General features: G+C 37.8%; 1 protein-coding gene across 2 annotated transcripts in view; it reads right to left on the reverse strand.

Annotated features, from left to right (window-relative positions):
- Positions 1-2,713: 2,713 nt before the first annotated feature.
- The window catches only part of POGLUT3 (protein O-glucosyltransferase 3), a 42,145-nt gene continuing 26,384 nt past the window's right edge, over positions 2,714-18,474 (reverse strand). Inside the window, exons 3-8 of one of the 2 annotated variants that reach the window (XM_003415618.4) lie at positions 14,672-14,958; positions 12,109-12,325; positions 10,414-10,610; positions 8,001-8,195; positions 6,560-6,664; positions 2,714-3,685 (exon numbers count right to left, since the gene is read on the reverse strand). In XM_003415618.4, coding sequence (XP_003415666.1) covers positions 3,560-3,685; positions 6,560-6,664; positions 8,001-8,195; positions 10,414-10,610; positions 12,109-12,325; positions 14,672-14,958 — 1,127 coding nt within the window. In that variant the 3' untranslated portion in view covers positions 2,714-3,559. The remainder of the gene's footprint in view (positions 3,686-6,559; positions 6,665-8,000; positions 8,196-10,413; positions 10,611-12,108; positions 12,326-14,671; positions 14,959-18,474) is intronic. The other variant, XM_064288897.1, reaches the window with a different exon arrangement.

The following is an 18,474-nucleotide window of genomic DNA, read 5'->3' on the forward strand; positions in this document are numbered from 1 at the left end:
TAATAACCTTTTGGAAACCATGGAGGGAGGCTTACTCTCTGCTTATTTGAAATATTCCCTTACCACGTCCTGAACTAAATTATATGGAGCTTATGTATTAATGTATATCATTACCGAAAGGGTCAGGATTTTGTCCCAAACCCTGTGGTTTGGGGTAATATTGCTTGCCTCCTCATTCCCTGATTGTACATACTCATAGCAACTCTATAGGACAGAGAACTGTCCCCAAGGAGTTTCCAAGGAATGCCTGGTGGATTTGAACTGTTGACCTTTTTGGTTAGCAGCGGTAGCACTTAACCAGTATGCCACCAGGGTTTCCAGAGAGTCACTATGAATCAGAATCAACTCGAAGGCTACAGGTTTGGTTTTATTTTTTTATTCTCTTACATCAACCCTCACAATTTAGGTGTTACTTAGTTCCCAGAAGTGTCTCCCAAGAATATTCCTCTTTTTTGTTTTTAACTCTCTTCATTTCCTCACTTTGGGCTGTCATGTCTCCCTCTGTGTTTGCTGCCCCCCTTCCAAAACCTGCTATTTCTTCCAATAAAGAAACCTCAATCTCTTAACTTTTGTATGTTGAAGAAATGCAGTGTCAGGTATTAGCGTAAAGTTAGTGGCTCCCTCCCTCTTTCACTCAGCTCTACTGACAGACTTTGCTTAGAAAACACTTAGTTTTTATCTCGGTGTATGGAATGATTCCACAAAAGGTTGGGGGTCAAGGGGGAGGGCAGCAGTGTTTGGGAAAAGGTAACTCTGGTTCTGTGCATAAGGGGGATTTCTACCCTAGAGTTTGTCTAGTTTTCTCCTCAATTATTTGAAGTCAAACATACCTCACCACCAAAAGGATGATTTTCTTTCCCTCCACACAAGAAATTTGTATCTGTTCTATCTTTGGCCTTATTATGCTAGGGGAACATTTTTCTTCTCCTTGTCCTGGGTTGCATTCTCACCATCACCTGAAAATAGTGGCGTCAAGTTCAAATATCTTTTCTTTAATATTAGATTTCTGCCCACTGGGGACTGTGTGATGGTAGTAGAAGTTTTGGCCCATTTAACTGAAGACGTTACAGAACTAAAAGTAGACCAAGTCAGTTACAGAAATGCCAAGACTATAGGTAGTTAGAATCTCTTTCTTAAAACACAGTATTTTTTTCAAACTTTTATTTAGAAAATTTACATTATTTAAAAAGTGTATATAGTATTTCCTGTAATACAAAATTCTAGCCCTGTTAGAAACAGCATAATGGAAAATATAAATATCCATTTTTTCCTACTAATATATTTTCTGCAGGTTTGCATTTTTCTTTATCATACGATGTGATTTATACACATAGTAAAAACAATTAAAATACTACAGAAACATTATAAGGCAAATCATAAAAATTCCCCCATCTCCACCCCCTCCCCAGATATTGGTGAATATTCTTCCAGACTTTTAACTACACGGATACTTTTTTTTTTTTTACATAAACGGTTTTACAGTATACATGTTGTTCTTTAACTTGCTTTTTTCACTGAACACTATCAGGGAAGTCTTTCATGACAGTATATTTAGGGCCTTTTCATTCTTTTAAATAGTTGTATTATATTCATTGCTGTATGAATATCTATTTTGCCAAATCCTTAATAATAGCTGTTTAGAGTATTTCCAATATTTTATTAATGAAAACAATGCTGCAACAAACATGATGATAGCTTGTTTATTCAAATCCAGCTATATTTACTTACAGAGTCTTACACTCTCTCCTTTTAAAAATCAGATACTTTAAAATGAAAATTGAAATATTAAAAATGACTAATGGGATACTTGGGTAGTATGTGAATTGATATGAAAAGAATCAGGGTTTTAGTAATCCCATTTTTACTAAATCATATTGAGGCCAACAAAGCAGGAAGCCATGTAAACTGATTCTTTTTAAGGGCTATGACTGAGTTGGTAAGATGGAGGATTATCTAGGTGAAGGCTAAGCTCTCCCTGCAGAATCTCTTGAGGGGCTCCACTTTATTTCCTTCCTTTATACCCTTCCTGTTCCACTCCCAGAAAGAAGTTGCCTGGTGTGTCGCAACTTGTTTCTATTAGGCCTGTTTGGCGGCAGATGATATAAATTTAAAAAATTTAAATGTTTCTTAAAAAATGCTATTAGCCAACAGGACCCAGGGTTGGACAGCAGGAAGACGGCAGGAAGGCATGAGTGAGGCAGCCTTTCTTTTCATAATTTCAATTTTGATGAGCCCAAAACCCTTGATACAATATATAAAAGAAACTAATTCATTAAGGTCTCAGTACAGTTGCTTGTCCTTTGTTTTACACTTTTGTATGTGGTTTTGAACAATTGGTGGGTATTAGAGTTTGCTTTGGACTCTTGGCTTTGATTGCATTGATCCCAAATTTCCTTAGTTTTTGTCTAATTAAAAAAAATCCTGTGTTTATATATCTTCAAAGAGAACAGATATGACCACTTTAAAATGGTTACATTATTTCCCAGATGAAGTAAGTGTTTTAATTTGGAGAGTAAATATTTTAAAATTGAGAGTGTAGATAAGATGGCTGTGGTTTTTGGAGCATGTTGTTTAGTGAGCCAAATCTTGGATTGGTGGTACTACAAGGAGTGTGTAATGAATTTCTGGGCTATGATTCCAGAGGAAATTTCCAAAGTCTTTATCTTACCAACAAAAACTACTGAAATAGAGGAGGGGTCGAGTGAAGAATGGGTACTTACATCTGCTGTCAGTTTATTAGTGAACCCCAAGATACCAGGCCTTCTTCAGTCTACCGCATGCATTTCAATGTCTTCAAAGGTCCCTTTTAAAGGTTACAAAAACTTAAAACTCCTTCCACAACTACAGTTATCTTTTATCTATTCAATATATAGATGATGAATGGTACCCATAGGATGCTCCCATCTACTTTAATAACTGTGTTGCCCTTCATGGGTGTACAAGACAGACAGATTGGGAATTACTAGCTTAAAGTGTGACTTTTCCTTTATTTTTATCTGGAGCTCCAGTGAATTTAGCTAAAAATACATGAGCAGTGCCTTAAAAAAAATCCTCTTCACATCTCTATGCTACTTTTAATAACATTCATTCTCATCTTCTTTGATTATTCTTATCAGACTATTACCAAATGCCAAAAATAAGACTATAAGAGGAGAAATCATGTAGTGAGAAAATAGAAAAAAAAAAAAATCACAAATATTTTCCCTACATAATTGGAAGGGGAAGAGGGAAAATAAGGGATAGAAATAAACTTATGATATAATTTAGTCTCACAGGGGGTGATTTATATTTTGGCAAGCCTCTATCATCTATGATTTCCCATATTTTCTTTTTACAGAAACTGTGACATTGATGATGACAGTTTGTATTCAAAAGAAGTTAATATAAAAGATATTTGATAATGCTTGCTCTGATATTGCTATATTCAAGTTATATAAAGCCACCAAGAGAACCGGTCCACTGGGTAAAGTCTTCAGTACTGTTCTTCACAGCTTAGAGTCTATCTTAATGCTTCCATTAAAGATGGAGCCGGCATATACAGGAGTGTGAACCAGGGTACTTAAAGGTCTTCTCTTAAAGGCTTCTTCAGGAGGCACTGGCAGAGAGATGTGTTATCACCTGGCTGAGGAACAAGTTCCATTCCATCACGTATTTCAGGTTTACTGGACTGGCGCTCAGCATATTTCTGAAATGTGTGTTTGAAGGCAACAGGAATGTTAGTCCACACTTCATTCCACTGAATCCTCCCCACCCCATTGACTTGGTTCTCATGTCATGGTTTCTATTTCCTGTGTATTTTTAGACCAAAACCAAAGGTCTGGGTTGTTCCAGTCTTAAAGATACATTTTAAAACATTAGTTATTACAGGAAGTGGTGTAATATCTCATAATGTAACAAGGAATCACAATCCACAATTTCATTTTTATATAAGAAGGCTCCACAAAAGGGATGTCAAGCCAAGTGTCCCTACTGGAAACAAACAGCTTGCTGTAGCTGCCCCGAGTTGCCCCAACCCATAGGAACCCTATGTACAATGGGATCTGACTGTCGTGACCAGAGTTTCATTCGCTGATTTTCAAAAGTAGATCACCAGGCCTTTCTTCCTCATCTGTCTTAGGAAGCTCTGCTGAAACCTGTTTAGCATCTCAGCAAAATTCAAGCCTCCCCTGAAAGACAAGTAATGGCTGCACATGAGGTTCACTGGCCGGGAATCAAACTCGGGTCTCCCAGATGGACAGGGAGAATTCTATCACTGAGCCACCACTGCCCTAGAGACAAACAGTACCTGTTAGCATTTATCCTTCCCTTGTTAATGAATAATTGACTTTGTTGAGTACTCAAGTTGGCATTGATGGTAAGCATATCAAAATAAATTTGGTGGCCTCACACGTCATCCCATTTAGTCACATGCATTTTTTAAATGGTCACAGGCCTGTGAAATCCCCCTCCACTCTGGCCACTGAACTGAAATATTCCTGTAATTGGGACATTTCAGTTAGTGGCTCTGTGTACATTTAGCTGTTCATCCCTGATATTGGGCCAAACCCAACAAAATACTAACATGAGTTCATAAGCCTAATAAATATTTTAGGGGGAGAAACTCTTACTATTAAAATTAAAGCTACAAGGGAAGTCAGCACAACTGGACCAAAGCAAAAGCTGTGAGGTTTCCTGGACACATCCAAATACTCTGAGGGGCAGAGTAGCTGGGGCTGGGGCCTGGGGACCATAGTTTCGGGGGACATCTAGGTCGACTGGAATAATGAAGTTTTTAAAGAAAATGTTCTGCATCCCACTTTGGTGAGTGGCATCTGGAGTCTTAAAAGCCTGCAAGCAGCCAACTAAGATGCATCAATTGGTCCCATCCCACTTGGAGCAAAGGAGAATGAAGAAAACCAAAGACACAAGGAAAACAGTAGCCCAAGAGACTAAAGGACCACATAAACCAGAGACTCTACCAGCCTGAGCCCAGAAGAACTAGATGGTACATGGCTACCACCAGTGACCACCCTGACAGGGAACAGAACAGAGAGTCCTGGATGGAGCAGGAGAAAACTGTGGATGGAGCAGAACTCAAATTCACGTAAAAACACCAGACTTAATGGTCTGACAGAGACTGGAGGAACCCCCGAAACTATGGCCCCTGGATGCACTGTTAACCTAGAACTGAAACCGTTCCCAAAGCCCACTCCTCAGACAAAGATTAGACAGGACTATAAAACACAAAATAATACACGTGAGAAGTGTGCTGTTTAGTTCAGTCAGATACATGAGACCAAATGGGCTGCTCCTGTCCAGAGGCAGGATGAGAAGGCAGGAAGGGACAGGAACTGGTCGAAAGGACACACGGAACCCAGAGTGGAAAGGTGGAGTGTGGTGTCACATTGTGGGAATTGCAACTAATGTCACAAAACAATCTGTGTATAAATTTTTGTATGAGAAATTAACTTGAGCTATAAACTTTATCTTAAAAACAACTAAAAATAAAAAATTAAAGCTAGACCAGCAGAGGGGGCAGAAGTCCTTTAAAGGCTGGACTGCTTCTAGTAAATGTTATAATTTATCATTTTTCTTTCTTTCTTTTTTAATGAAAGGATAGTATTCAGAGGCATCTGAGGAAAAAATTTTTTCCCTTAGAAAAATAAATTTATTTTTTTCTTCCTGGCTGATTTTACTTAGTAAATGCAAATTAGTTTACCCAAAGACCCAATCCTCAGATTCCCAATAAACATTTGCAGTTCAGGATTTAGCCCTAAGGTGTTAGAATTATAAATATTTTTCATTTGTTTGATTACTTTATATAGCAAGCTAAATATTTGCTTTCCACCTTGTACTCTTTCTAAAGGACTCCAGGTTATGATAGGATCTTAGGCAACAAGGAGAACAAGGAGGTGGACATTTTCTTTTTTTTAATTTTTTAACTGAACTTTAGATGAAGGTTTACAGAACTAGCTTCTCATCAGTTAGTATACACATTATCATATGACATTGGTTAATAACCCTACAACATGTCAACACTCTCCCTTCTCAGCCCTGGGTCCCCTATTACCAGATTTTCTGTTCCCTCCTGCCTTCCAGTCCCCACCCCAAGGCTGGTGCACCCCTTTAGTCTTGTTTTGTTTCATGGGCCTATTCAATCTTTCGCTGAGGGGTAAACCTCAGGAGTGACCTCATTACTGAGCTGAAAGGGTATTGGGTACCATACTCTCAGGGTTTCTCCAGTCTCTATCAGGCCAGCAAGTCTGGTCTTTCTTTTTGAGTTAGAATTTTGTTCTACATTTTTCTCCAGCTAGAAGGTGGACATTTTGAGTGGAACGAGATGTTAATGATCTTTAGTCCAACCCTCTTATTTTCTAGATGAGGAAAGATATTGTTCTCTGAGATTCAGAGAATACCTAAACTAGGAATTCCAAGACCCATTTAATAAAATATAGCACTGACAAGATGGGCGGAACATCTAATCTATATCTGTAGAGGCTCTAACCATTGTTTTTCATAATACTGAATGGAGGTCAAAATACAGTGGCCACAAAGGGACTTAGCAGCTAAGAACACTGACCTGCAGTACTCTGTAATAGTAGCAGTAAAGCCTGTGCGGCTGTAGCAGATCCCTGGCAGTCAACTGCCCTTCTTTTGCTATCTTCTTGGCTTCTTCATCATTTTCCTGAAGGGTTTAAAAATAAATAACAAATAAAAATTACTCCTGAGACCCAGAAAGAAAGCTAGGAGGGAGTGTGAGGTACGGCAGGTATGAGGTTGAATGGGAAGAGCATGGGGGAAATGGAACATAATGGAAATATAACTTAAGAATTGAGGCTGTGGATATTGGTTTGAGGTTCTATGAAGATAAGCCTTTCTAAAAAAAAAAAAGATCGAGACTGTGGAAATAGACAAAGTACCTTCCTAGATAGCTCTGTTAAAAGAGAAATGATCACACATGTTCGGAACCAGCCCAGTAAACATACCTGCCCTGCAACAACACACAGCGTCTTAACAGTGTCTGTCTTGGTACTTACCCACCTACCCAGGAAGTAAGCTTGGGGCTTGTCATCTGTGCCCCCCATCCTAGTAATCTTTGCTTGATATTAAAATGCAAACCAGAATGGAATGAATCAGGTTTCATGTTATAACATCTTTTAAAAGGTCCATTGAAATATGAAGCAGAGCCAAAAAAATGTGTTATAAAATGGTAGTTATGAAAGAATATATTGTGGTTCTAATTAAAAATTCAGCCCTTAGTACCCTAAGGCTGTTCCTTCAGTACCAGGAATAGTCAGCATTTCTAATTATATTTTTGGAAAACAGCTAATCTTCTACCATGCTGCTCACAGGAAAAGACATTTGCAAGCAATTTTGACTCTAATAAAGCTTTGTTTAGAAGGGTCACAAAAATGATTCTGCCTCAAGCACCCAGTTATTTCCATAACCAGATATTGCTTCTCAGAAACTTAGAAACCAAATAAAGTCTTATAATAGAAGGGTAATTTTTTATATTTTTATAATAAAACACAGTACCTTTTTAATACTTTTAAAAATAATTTGTCTTTTATGGGAAACTGGATTTGGGGGATGTTGTATAGCACAATATTCATTAAGAATATGTACCTTTTTTCTACTGAGGAAAAGAAAGAGTGCCGTAATTGCCTTAAATGTTTTCTTGTGCATAAAATCCTTTAACTCTGTTTTTTTAACCTGTGATTTACATTTGATATGTTCTTATTTATGTATGTAAGCATAAACAGTGATTCATTTAGAAACATCTATATTCTGTGTAACACTGGACTTAGAGTTTTATAAAAATCCTTAAAAATGTTGATAGAGGGTATACAAAATGATCCCCAAGTTGATCCTTTGGATATTTCAAGGGAACAAAATTTTCAGAAAATAAGATTTCTTATGATTAAATTACGTCATATTAAATTGTGCTGTGATAGACCTCATGTTACTAATATTGGTGAATTTGTCATTGTCTAAAGAAACTAAAATTGTGGAAAACATACCTTGGCCCATTTAACTTTTTCTAGTAAATCGCTAAGATTTCTTTTAATTGGAACATAATGTATCCAAGGCGTTAGTGCTGTGTAGAAATGCTCATAATACGGCGAGTCCTGTTTTAGAACCAGACTGTCACCCAGCATGAGATAAGGATACCTATAAGCAGCTACAGTCCCATCCACATTGACTTGATATTTGTACTAAAAGATTAAAAACAAAAACAATTATTAAAAAAAAATCATTTGCTTCACTTCTGCTTCTCAACCACATTGTAATATTAAATACTGAAGAATTATTTTTCACTTTTCGACTTTAGTATTTAAAAGTTGTACACTGTATTTTATAGCTTACATTTCCTTGTATTAAAATCATAAGCAGGCTTTAGCAGGTCAATTTTAAGAAACAGAATGCATTTAAAGACAAGATGGTAAAGAATTTTAGGAATTTTAAGAAATTCAACTACGTCTATGTAATAGGGAATTCAGATTTCTATAAGCAGGTAGGGAAACTATTTTCAAATGTTCTATATTTATTAAAGCCTAATATTGGTAAGAATTTACACTTCCCTTTATACATTATCTCATTTGTTCCTTGTACCCACCTATGAAACAGAAAGGCGTTATCTCCATCTTTCAGTATTAGAACTGAGAAGACAAAAGCCTGGAGAAATTTAAGGATTAACAGGATGCTGGCCACTTAGTTTTACATGTGCATACAATTTGTTGGATTAAATAAATTTGGATTTACATTTCAAAAGCACTTTTATTAGGAATTAAACCTCATTCAACTATCATAATGTAAAGTACTATTGTCTTTTTTTTTTTTAAAGAGAAAACTGGTATTCAAATAAATTTATAGAAATCTGTTTTCTGAGTCTGAATCCCATGTTCTTTTCATTGTATCATACTGAGATGAACAAGATATGTTCACAGATCTGGTAATTAATTTCTTCTTTTTTTTAATTTTATTTATTTTGTTGAGAATATAAACAGCAAAACATATACCAATTCAACAGTTTGTACATGTACAATTCAGTGACACTGATCACATTCTTTAAGTTGTGCAACCATTCTTACCCTCCTTTTCTGATTTGTTCCTCCCCTATTAACATAAATTCACTGCCCATTAAGGTTCCTATCGAGTCTTTCAAGTTGCTGTTGTCAGTTTGGTCCCAAATATTTTTTTAAAAAGCATAATGCTCAAGGCAGACATTTTTACTAGTTAAGCTATTGTTTGGTTTTAAGAAGACTTCAGGGGTATTTTTGGTTTAATCTTTAAAGATTATCTCAGGGTAATAGCTTCAGGGGCTCCTCCAGCCTCCAGGAAGCCTGGAGTCTGTAAGAATTTGAAATTCTGTTTTATATTTCCCCCCTTTTGATCAGGATTCTTTTGTAGACTCTTTGATCAAAATGTTTAGTAATGGTAGCCAGGCACCACCCAGTTCTTCTGGTCTCATAGCAAAGGAGGCAGTTGTTGAAGGAGGCAATTAACCACACTTAATTTCTTCTTAAGTAATTGGTACCAAGGAGTTTTCTAACGTGTTAGATTTTGTCACATTGCTCACATCTTTGGCTTCTTTTGAGCCTCACAATAATACTCTGAAGGAATTAGGCAGGCATCACGTGGCTAGAGACCAGAAGGACTAATTGATGAAGGTCCCAAAGTTAGTGGCAAAGGCAAGACTAGAGATCAAGTCTCTTGAATCCTAATTCCAGCTCTTATATTACTTATATGGTATTTATGTTTGCTGTTTACAAAAGGTATTTGCGATCGCTTCATGTAAAGACATTTATATTCTAAGTTTATTAAAACAAATACAAAACAGAGAAAAACAAGAGAATAAGTACACCAAACCCTGTGTTAGCCCTTGTACTATATTTTGAGCATTAAATTTATATCTGAGCTATTTGGTAGACAAAGTTAAAAAGCAAAACAGGAAAACCAGAAACTACAATGAGTTTTGTCATTTCCTACGTCTGATAAGAAAGTTTGTGCCAGTTTATAAAACAGAGGAAATCTGTCCAGGCCCAGCTATTTAGCAGACTTTCACCACAAGTTTATCACTTCAAATCCAGATAACCAAAAACACCAAACCCGCTGCCATCGAGTCGATTCCAGCCCATGACACCCCATGTATTACAAAGCAGAACTGCTCCAAACTGCTTGTGTCACCACTGCTTGTTTTGTTAGGTGCCTTTGGGTTGATTTCGACTCATAGTGACCCTGTGTGACAGAGGAGAACTGTCCCATAGGGTTTTTTAAGCTGTAATCTTTTTGGGAGCAGATCACTATGTCTTTCTCCAATAGAGCCACTGGGTGAGTTCAAATCACCAAACCTTTGGGTGACTAGTCGAGTGTTTAACCATTTATACCATCAGGGCTCCTTTCAGAGCCATATGAGAGGACTTAAATGCATACCTTAAAAAAGTCAAAGAAACCCATCAGCTTTGCTTTTCCAAGCTCCTTTTCCTTCTCTTGGAAAAAGAAATATCCTGTAATTCCTGCATCTAGTAGCTGTGGATTTTCTCTGGACAACTGTACCAACTGAAGCCTTTCCTCTCGGCTGTCTCTGCCTCTGAAGAAAGCTTTCTCTGTTTTATTGATCCAAGAAGGCCCTAGAAATTTGAGGCCATAAAAAAAAAGTAATTACGAATTTGACATTTTTACATGGTAAGTAAAATCACCTTTAATCTATCATTGTCACTTAAGATATTAAAGCTCTTTTATCACCATCTCACCTTCTAAAAGTAGAAGATGCTAATTCCAAAAAATAAGGGACTGAATCTAAATTTGCTAAAGATAACTTTCAGAATGAATCTTTAAAAATAAACCTTTTATTTGGTGTATCATATTAAAGAATGCTCTAATTCCATCTACTTGTCTACTAGTGTGAGCTCACTCAAATCAAGTGTAAAAAAAAAAATTTTTTTTTTTTTGTCTACTAGTGTGAGCTCACTCAAATCAAGTATCAGGGTTTTCCATTCTATGACACTAAAAAATATCCAAAATAATGTTAGACCAAGCATTAGTTGCTTCTATCTTTTGGGTTTCACAATCAAATATGAGTAAGCTTTTGTTCTTAGAGTGACCAGTGAAAACTATATAACTAAGTAATAACCACAAATCTTTAATCATTAGGTTTTTCAGCATTTTGAGCACATCATATTTTGAAAATAAGGCAGACTTCCTAATATGCCATTGAATACAAATACACAGTATATGTGTAACTCAATCATATACCTATATTTATATCTTCTCTTTTTTTGCAAGGGAATTTTTCTGGAAAAATTAATTTAAATCTGTTTCTGTTATCCTAAAGCAAGAAGTTATTAGTTAACATTTCTCAACTTTCTATGGGATGAATCATTAAATACGGAAACTGGAGAGGTCAATCTTTTTACTATTTTAGCACACTTTTCAGTAATTCACTGTCATAAAATAAAAACTAGGTCGGTTTTCATTTCATGTTATCTCTAGTTTATAAAGTCTCTGGTCTCATCTACCAAAGAAGTCCAACAAACCACAATAAGCACAAATAGAAGCTATCAACACAAGGCAGGGTTTTTGCTACTTGAGAGTTTGCTTTAAAAAAAAAAAAAAAAAAAACTATGTTGTACCATAAATCTAAAGCCAGCAAATGGGACAGATTTTAAAGGATGAAGGGAAGTAGAAATAGGAAAGGGGAGAATTCCTTACATGTTGGAGTTAGGAACATCCTAATTATACTGATTATCACAATTCCATTAATTTGCATATTAACTATATTCACACTTTTCTCACATTGCATCCAACATTAAGGTATTAGAGTCAGAATTATATAAACTGGCAATTTTTTCCAATCATATATTTTCAAATGGTGTTTACAAATGATCATCTCAAAGGTGAATCAGTTTCGCATGGAGAATAGGTTGGACATGAACAGCTCAACCCGCGTACCTTTAGTTTTGGGGCTAGAAGAATTCTAAACAAACCACTTGAGAGTTTATCGTGCTGTTTGTTGTTGTTGATAATAATGGTTATTCAAATACATGCATTTACTCTCTCTCTGAACATTCTCTTCATTTTTTTTTTTTAACTTGTAGGATTTTTCTTAGAGAATGAACCTTAATTTACCGGTATTTCCCTGAATGGAGAGGAGATCATTCGTAACACCTCTCATTGCTTCAAGTGTGGAGTGGGTGATGTCATATGTCGGAAGGATAACATCTCTTGAGTCCAGAGAGCCACACCATGAAATGAGAGGTATAGGGCCAGGGGTCTCATTAACTTTCCGATGCTCCAAGGGCCAATCTCCAACATTAATATAAAATTCTACATCAGGGAGAAGGACCTAAATAAACAAAAGTATAATTATCAGTTCTGACAAAACCTCAGTCTTTGGTATGAAATACTCTAATCTTGTGGCTTTCTGACAGAATTGAACATTTGGAAACACTAGGAGAAGAGAGAAGAACGCCTCTTGGTCATTTAATAATATATTTTGAAAAAATTACAGCTGAGGGTAATACATGGCAAATTCATATAATAAGGAATCAGCAACCTCTATTCAGAGGTAGCACTTAAAGTTATGTTTAATATTAATATTAAAGTTATATTTAATATTAAATAATATGTTTAATATTAATATGTGATTGCATAGGGAGGTATGAATGAGCGGCTTCAAGAACTCTCTCTGCCAGCTGTCTAAGTGAAAATCTACAGAGTCAGACCTGATCCCTTGTTTTCCCTAACTGTACCCCTCTTCACATCTCCCTTTGTTTCTGGCATCTGCCACCCAATTTCCATCTCCACCTCCATGATCGATGCCATAGTTTAAGCCCCTATCATCTCTTACCTAGACTGTTGCAAGAGCTTCTTTCCTAGGTGTCCTGATTCTAGCCTCTCCCCACTCTAATCAGCTCTCCACACTGCTGCCCAAATTCTAAAAATCAATATGTCACTATGATGCTTAACAGAACCTTAAGCCTATAGGACAAGGTCTAAACTCTCTGGGTGCCATTCAAGGCCCCAGTATCTTGTCCAGCTTAGTTTGAGCCTTCATCTTCCATTTGCCCACATAGTAGTCAGACTTCTGGCTACACTTTGGAAATGCTATCCATTTTAATATGTAATTCCCTTCACTTGGAATGTTCTTCTCTTATTCACTTGGCAGTCTCCTTCTGTCCTTCAAATCCACATCAGAGGTCACCTCCTCTGTGACCGCCCTCCTCAGGCACTTTAACCCTTGGCACCTACTTTCCTTAATTGCCTATTATGTACTGGTATGATTACTTGTTTATATTCACATTCTACACCCACTTCCAAATAACAAAGCAAGTCCCACTAGAGTGAGCTGCTCAAAGCCTAACCAGGGCTTAGTCTCATTTATGTTAGATATCTTCCCAGCCACCTGACAAAGAACCTGGAACAAAAGGGAAGGGCAAGGGATGTGAATTTATAAACTCATTTTATAAACTAATTTAGCATTTAAAAACTCACTACTTAGCTCAGCATCAGAAGTTCTCACTGTAGAGCAGGGCTTCTCAAAAGCAATACTATTGGCATTTTGGGCCAGATAATTCTTTGCTGTGGGGTATTGTTCTGTGTTTTGCAGGATGTTTAACGATATCCCTGGCCTCTACCAACCAGATGACAGTAGCAACTCCTCAGCTGAAAAAGTCAAAACTATCTCTAAACATTACCAAATGTCCACTAGAGAGCAAAATCACCCACAGTTGAGAATCAATGCTAGAGGCAGTAACCTGAGTACAACCAGTAGGGAAGGAATACAGGGCAGGGTGGACTGGTGGCAGCTCAGAAAGAGAATACCACTTTTAGAATCAGCTGCCCATAATATGCTTGCAGTGTGGGCTGGAGGGAAGGGGTGACTGCTATTGAAAATTAGCACTGACTGAATATTTGGGAAGCTGTATAACTTACAAAGGGAAAGTTGGTTTTTTGTTTAGAAAATCACCTCGATGGTCTCTCTGGGCCAGACAGAGGAAGACTGTCTACACCCAACCATAACCCTGCACGATGTGGAAGCAGGATGTTCTAAAGGAGGGTTTACATTGCTCTGCTTAAGAGGAAGTTAGTGTTTTGCAAATGTTCAAATAGGGACCAAGTAGCAGATAGGGGTTTAACCATGTGGTAAAAGGCCAAGACCTGAAAAAATGGGCAGGCAGTAAGGAATTTCCAGACAAGCATTACTGAGAGCTCGGTTAGAACAGGTCCCTTGTCTGTTTTTAAATGTTAGGGTTTTTGTTTGTTTTACTATGCAGTGGTGCAAAATAACCTCTCTCTCTTCGATAAAATGTGTTATGCACACTGTCTTCTAGAGGTGCTTAGGGAAAAACAAGGAAAATGTGCTCTAAGTTAAAGTCATTTTGAGGTGAAGAGAACAACGGCAGAAGGAGAAATATAAATGGAAGGAGTGTTCAGCAGGAACAATGAATTTCAAGAAGTGACCTTGAGGCTATAAACTTTCAGGAGTTCCTAGAAACTTTGGGAGTACACTGTATGGCCTAGTTACCTGGAACGGGGGGCTCCATAAATGTGTAGATTCTATGGACCCTCAAGCCCAGAATAAATTTTCATCCTTTGCAAATATTATTCTATGTATTTTCTAAGCATTTAAATGTTACAATGAAACAATTAAACTCTATTGTTTTTGGAATCAATTAATTGGTTCTCATACCTTTCTTGCCAATGATAGCAAAATCTCATCAGAGAACATTTTGAAGTCTGTGTATTTCCCTAAAGATCTCCGGTAGATGTGGTTATTGAGAATCGTGTAATGAACAATGGCACCTCTCTCATCCCCAAACCTTTTTGGGACTTCATTTAGCATCTGCTGGAGATTGATGCTGGGGAAGGAAAGAAAATCTTTCTCAATCTGCGGTTCCTTGGTTGGACATGAAAGAGTTTTCTGCCAAGCCTGAGGATCCTCTTCTGGACACTCACAGTACTCATGGTACACTGGTCCTAGGGAAGGCAAAACACGTACAATGCCATGCTTCATTAACAAGCACCACATAAAGGGAGTTTCTGTTCCTAATGTGAACATGGGATGACTTCCTGGTGAATTCTGAGATTATTATGACAATGAAAGACTTGCCTTTGACAACTAAGAAGCATTATTACCCTTACAGCCCTAGGGATCATTGCCTTAGATGGAGCCCTCACCAGACTCATGGTAGGTGTTGTTGATAATATTGCCCAGGTCCAAAACATGTCTAGGATCCTTCAAGAAGTCAGTACTGACTCTGGGCAGTCTGTTGGTCCTGCAGAAGTCCCTGGATTTGCTAGCCAACATGGTCATGAACCACAGGATTGCCTTAGATTTATTTCCTCCTGGCTGGACAAGGGGGCGTCTGTGCAGTTGCAAACACCTCTTGCTGTATGTATGTTAATATCTCTGGGGAGGTAGAGCTTTAGGCTCAGAGAATCCTCCAACATGCTGAATGGTTGAAGACAGCCCATACCCAAATAAGTAACAATATCTGGAACCAGATTAAGGGGCATCTGCTTTCCCTGACTTGGTTCCTTCCCCTTCTGGGACCCACAGTAACAATCCTGTTGCTTTTGTTTGGCCCATGTTTGTTCTAGCTACTGGTCAAATTTGTGACTTCCAGGCTTAAACAATTCCAAATAAAGCTCATGATGCTACAGGGATACCAACCAGTCTTGGCTATAGGTAACCCTAGTTCCTATAAATCTCTAGAACAGGCAGAGATTTCTACTCTATTAGGCAAGACAGCACCCATTTGCCAGCATGAAGAAGTTACAGAAGAAGAGACCTTCACCCATGTTCCCTTTAAGAATAAAGGGTATGAAACCTCTCAGGCGGGATTGAGACAGATAGGGTTAACTGTGCTGGTGGAACAAAAGAGCTTTTAAAAGATTACCTTCTAAAAGTTGGGTAAACAGGAACCCACCCTGTCAACATAAGACTGAAACAACCCCTGAATTTCTATCTCCTTCTTAGTGCTTTTCTAGTCCCCTCCTCCTTTACAGGCTCCGCGTGTGCAGAGGAACAAAGTGTGACCGCTGTTTAACCTTCCTTAGCCCTCCGAAGATAGCGACGTAGTACCAAAGATCAAGTGTGCTGGCGCTATATCCCATAATAAGTGCTGCCAAGGGCTGCTGAGAGGACTCCATCTTGAATATCAGCAGGTTCCGTCTTAGATTCCAGATGCGCACACAACCTAATTAACATACACCACCATTCTGAGAAGTACCTGCCCCTTGAAAGAAGACCACTAAATATTCATTACTCTGTTGTCTCCACAGAACCCATATAAGCCCTAGCCTTCCTTCCCTTTTTGAGTCAGTCTTTCAGAGAGGCTTAGATCCTCGCTGACTCCTTTTGCTTGACTCAAGCAAAATAAAGCTTGCTGAAGATAAAGTTTGTCTTTCGCAAGTATTCTTACTTGGGAAAAGACAAGGACCCTTTGTGTCAGATTGTCAATTGTAACAGTATAAGTAATTATTTCAGAGTCCTATGCTTCTACTTTCCCCATGTCTTTCCCATCACCCTGGACAACGTACTAGAGCAAATTCTGTCTCCCAATCTAATCTACCGTAGTGAATAAACTGAAAAATGCATTTCTAGTGAGGTATAAATTGCTGATAAACATAAACCAATTTACCTTTGTGAAATCAAATTTATGTTAAAAATAGATATTTTACTTCTATTTCAAGAGTGCTTCTCTTATCCATTAATGTAAAAATTCCTGGCCCAAAATTAATCCCCCAGCAGATATTCTTCCCTCTCACCCAAAACAGCTGCTCCAAAGAGCAGACCATAACAAAACCATTAGCCTGTGATTAAATGAGAAAGACTCCAGCTTCTTTCCTTTGAATCTCTGAGGTCTCCAGACCGCAGGTGCACGGAAGGGTGTAACCCTTTTAAATATTAACTCAGTAACCATGAAGTACTTCATCACCGTGGAAACCTGTATTCCTTACGCAGAAGTTATTTAAGTATCTGTGAATTCTCCAATCTTTACAAGTGGCTTCCTCTTGCATGGGGAGGGGGGATTTCTCCAATTTGCAAATTGTTTATTAAATCATAGAGCTATCAAATATTGTATTATTCTTTTGAATTAATACATGATTATATTTTTAATACCTTTTAACAAGGAAAAAGAAAACACTGATTTTCAGGCATTATTATATAGTAGGGGTGGTGATTTTTTAAGACAGGGTGGGGGTCTCCTCTTCTTGAGGCAGGCAGCCTCCGAGCCCAACCTTCTGTGACACACCTGCTCTGGCTTATCCTCCTACACCCAGAAGAAAAATCTGCACATCCTTCTAAAATTGTCCTTGACAAGAAAACCATAGAATGGGCCATAGATGCCCTCAACCCACCTCTGAGTGGAGACTTAACATCCTAATGAAAGAAAATTAACCTCCTCCTTCAACCTGAGGGATTGAACCCTTGTCTAAAGAAAACAGAGTCATCTGAGCACGTGCATAAAGGTCAATCCTGAATATTCATGATAAATTTACATTTCCTTGTCTGTTCTCTGTAAAAGCCCATATCTGCAAGCTGCCTGCAAGCAAACTTGGAGGCAACAGCCCAGATTGCTCCCATCTATGTACAATGAAATACAGGCATCTTTCTGATCTCTCACCTCAGCCTCTTGTTTATTGGCTGTAACAAGTCACACCAAGCAAAACCTGGGTTTTCGCCTGGCAATATTCTGATCCCCTAAAATCACCTCCATCATTATGTCTCTGAGAGGAAATGTGTAACCCAAAAGGGTCTGGTGGTGTAATTTTAAGTAGCCAAACATAAGCAAAAAATTTTCTAGGAGGCTCTTTTAAAAAAGAATTCATGCAAATTTTATATCTTGTCCCAAAGTAGATCCATATTTATTTTAATACAAAAATGATTTTTAGAATTTACTTAATTTTCTTAAGGATTTTCATTTCAGACAAGTAACATCTACCAGATTGACCCTCCTACCTGAAACAACCAAAAAAAATCAGGCAAAATATATGAAATAACCTCTTTTAAGACATTGGGCATTGGGTAATAAAGGAGAGTGAGTATGAGAGATGGGAAACAAATGAGGTGAGTCCCCAGCTTACTGCCTAAAAGAATTTCTAGGTCCTGGAGTGGGAAGGGGAAATCTAGGCAAAGCCTGGTAGTTTCACTGTTGAGGAGGGTACTAGCAGAACTTCAAATTAGAGGTATTCAGACTGAGCTCACAGTAATGGGTTAACTCAGAGCGCTCTTGGGCAAACAAGGAAAGATGCAAAACTATGGGGTTGTTCTTTGTTCTCAAAAAATACTCGCTAAAGGTATTCCAGGGAACATGTGACAAAGAGATTATTGAAAAGTGCTTGCATAGCCTGTATTCAGGAAGTATATGATCAACTGATAAAGGAAAAAACTGTGTCATGCTAGACTTTGTGCATAAAAATTCACTCCTGAGCCTCATGTCCAACAGAGCACTTTGTACTTCCACTTAGTACTCCCCAACTTGAGTT

This window comes from Loxodonta africana, chromosome 7 (genome assembly GCF_030014295.1).
Source record: "Loxodonta africana isolate mLoxAfr1 chromosome 7, mLoxAfr1.hap2, whole genome shotgun sequence".
NCBI classification, from domain to species: domain Eukaryota; kingdom Metazoa; phylum Chordata; class Mammalia; order Proboscidea; family Elephantidae; genus Loxodonta; species Loxodonta africana.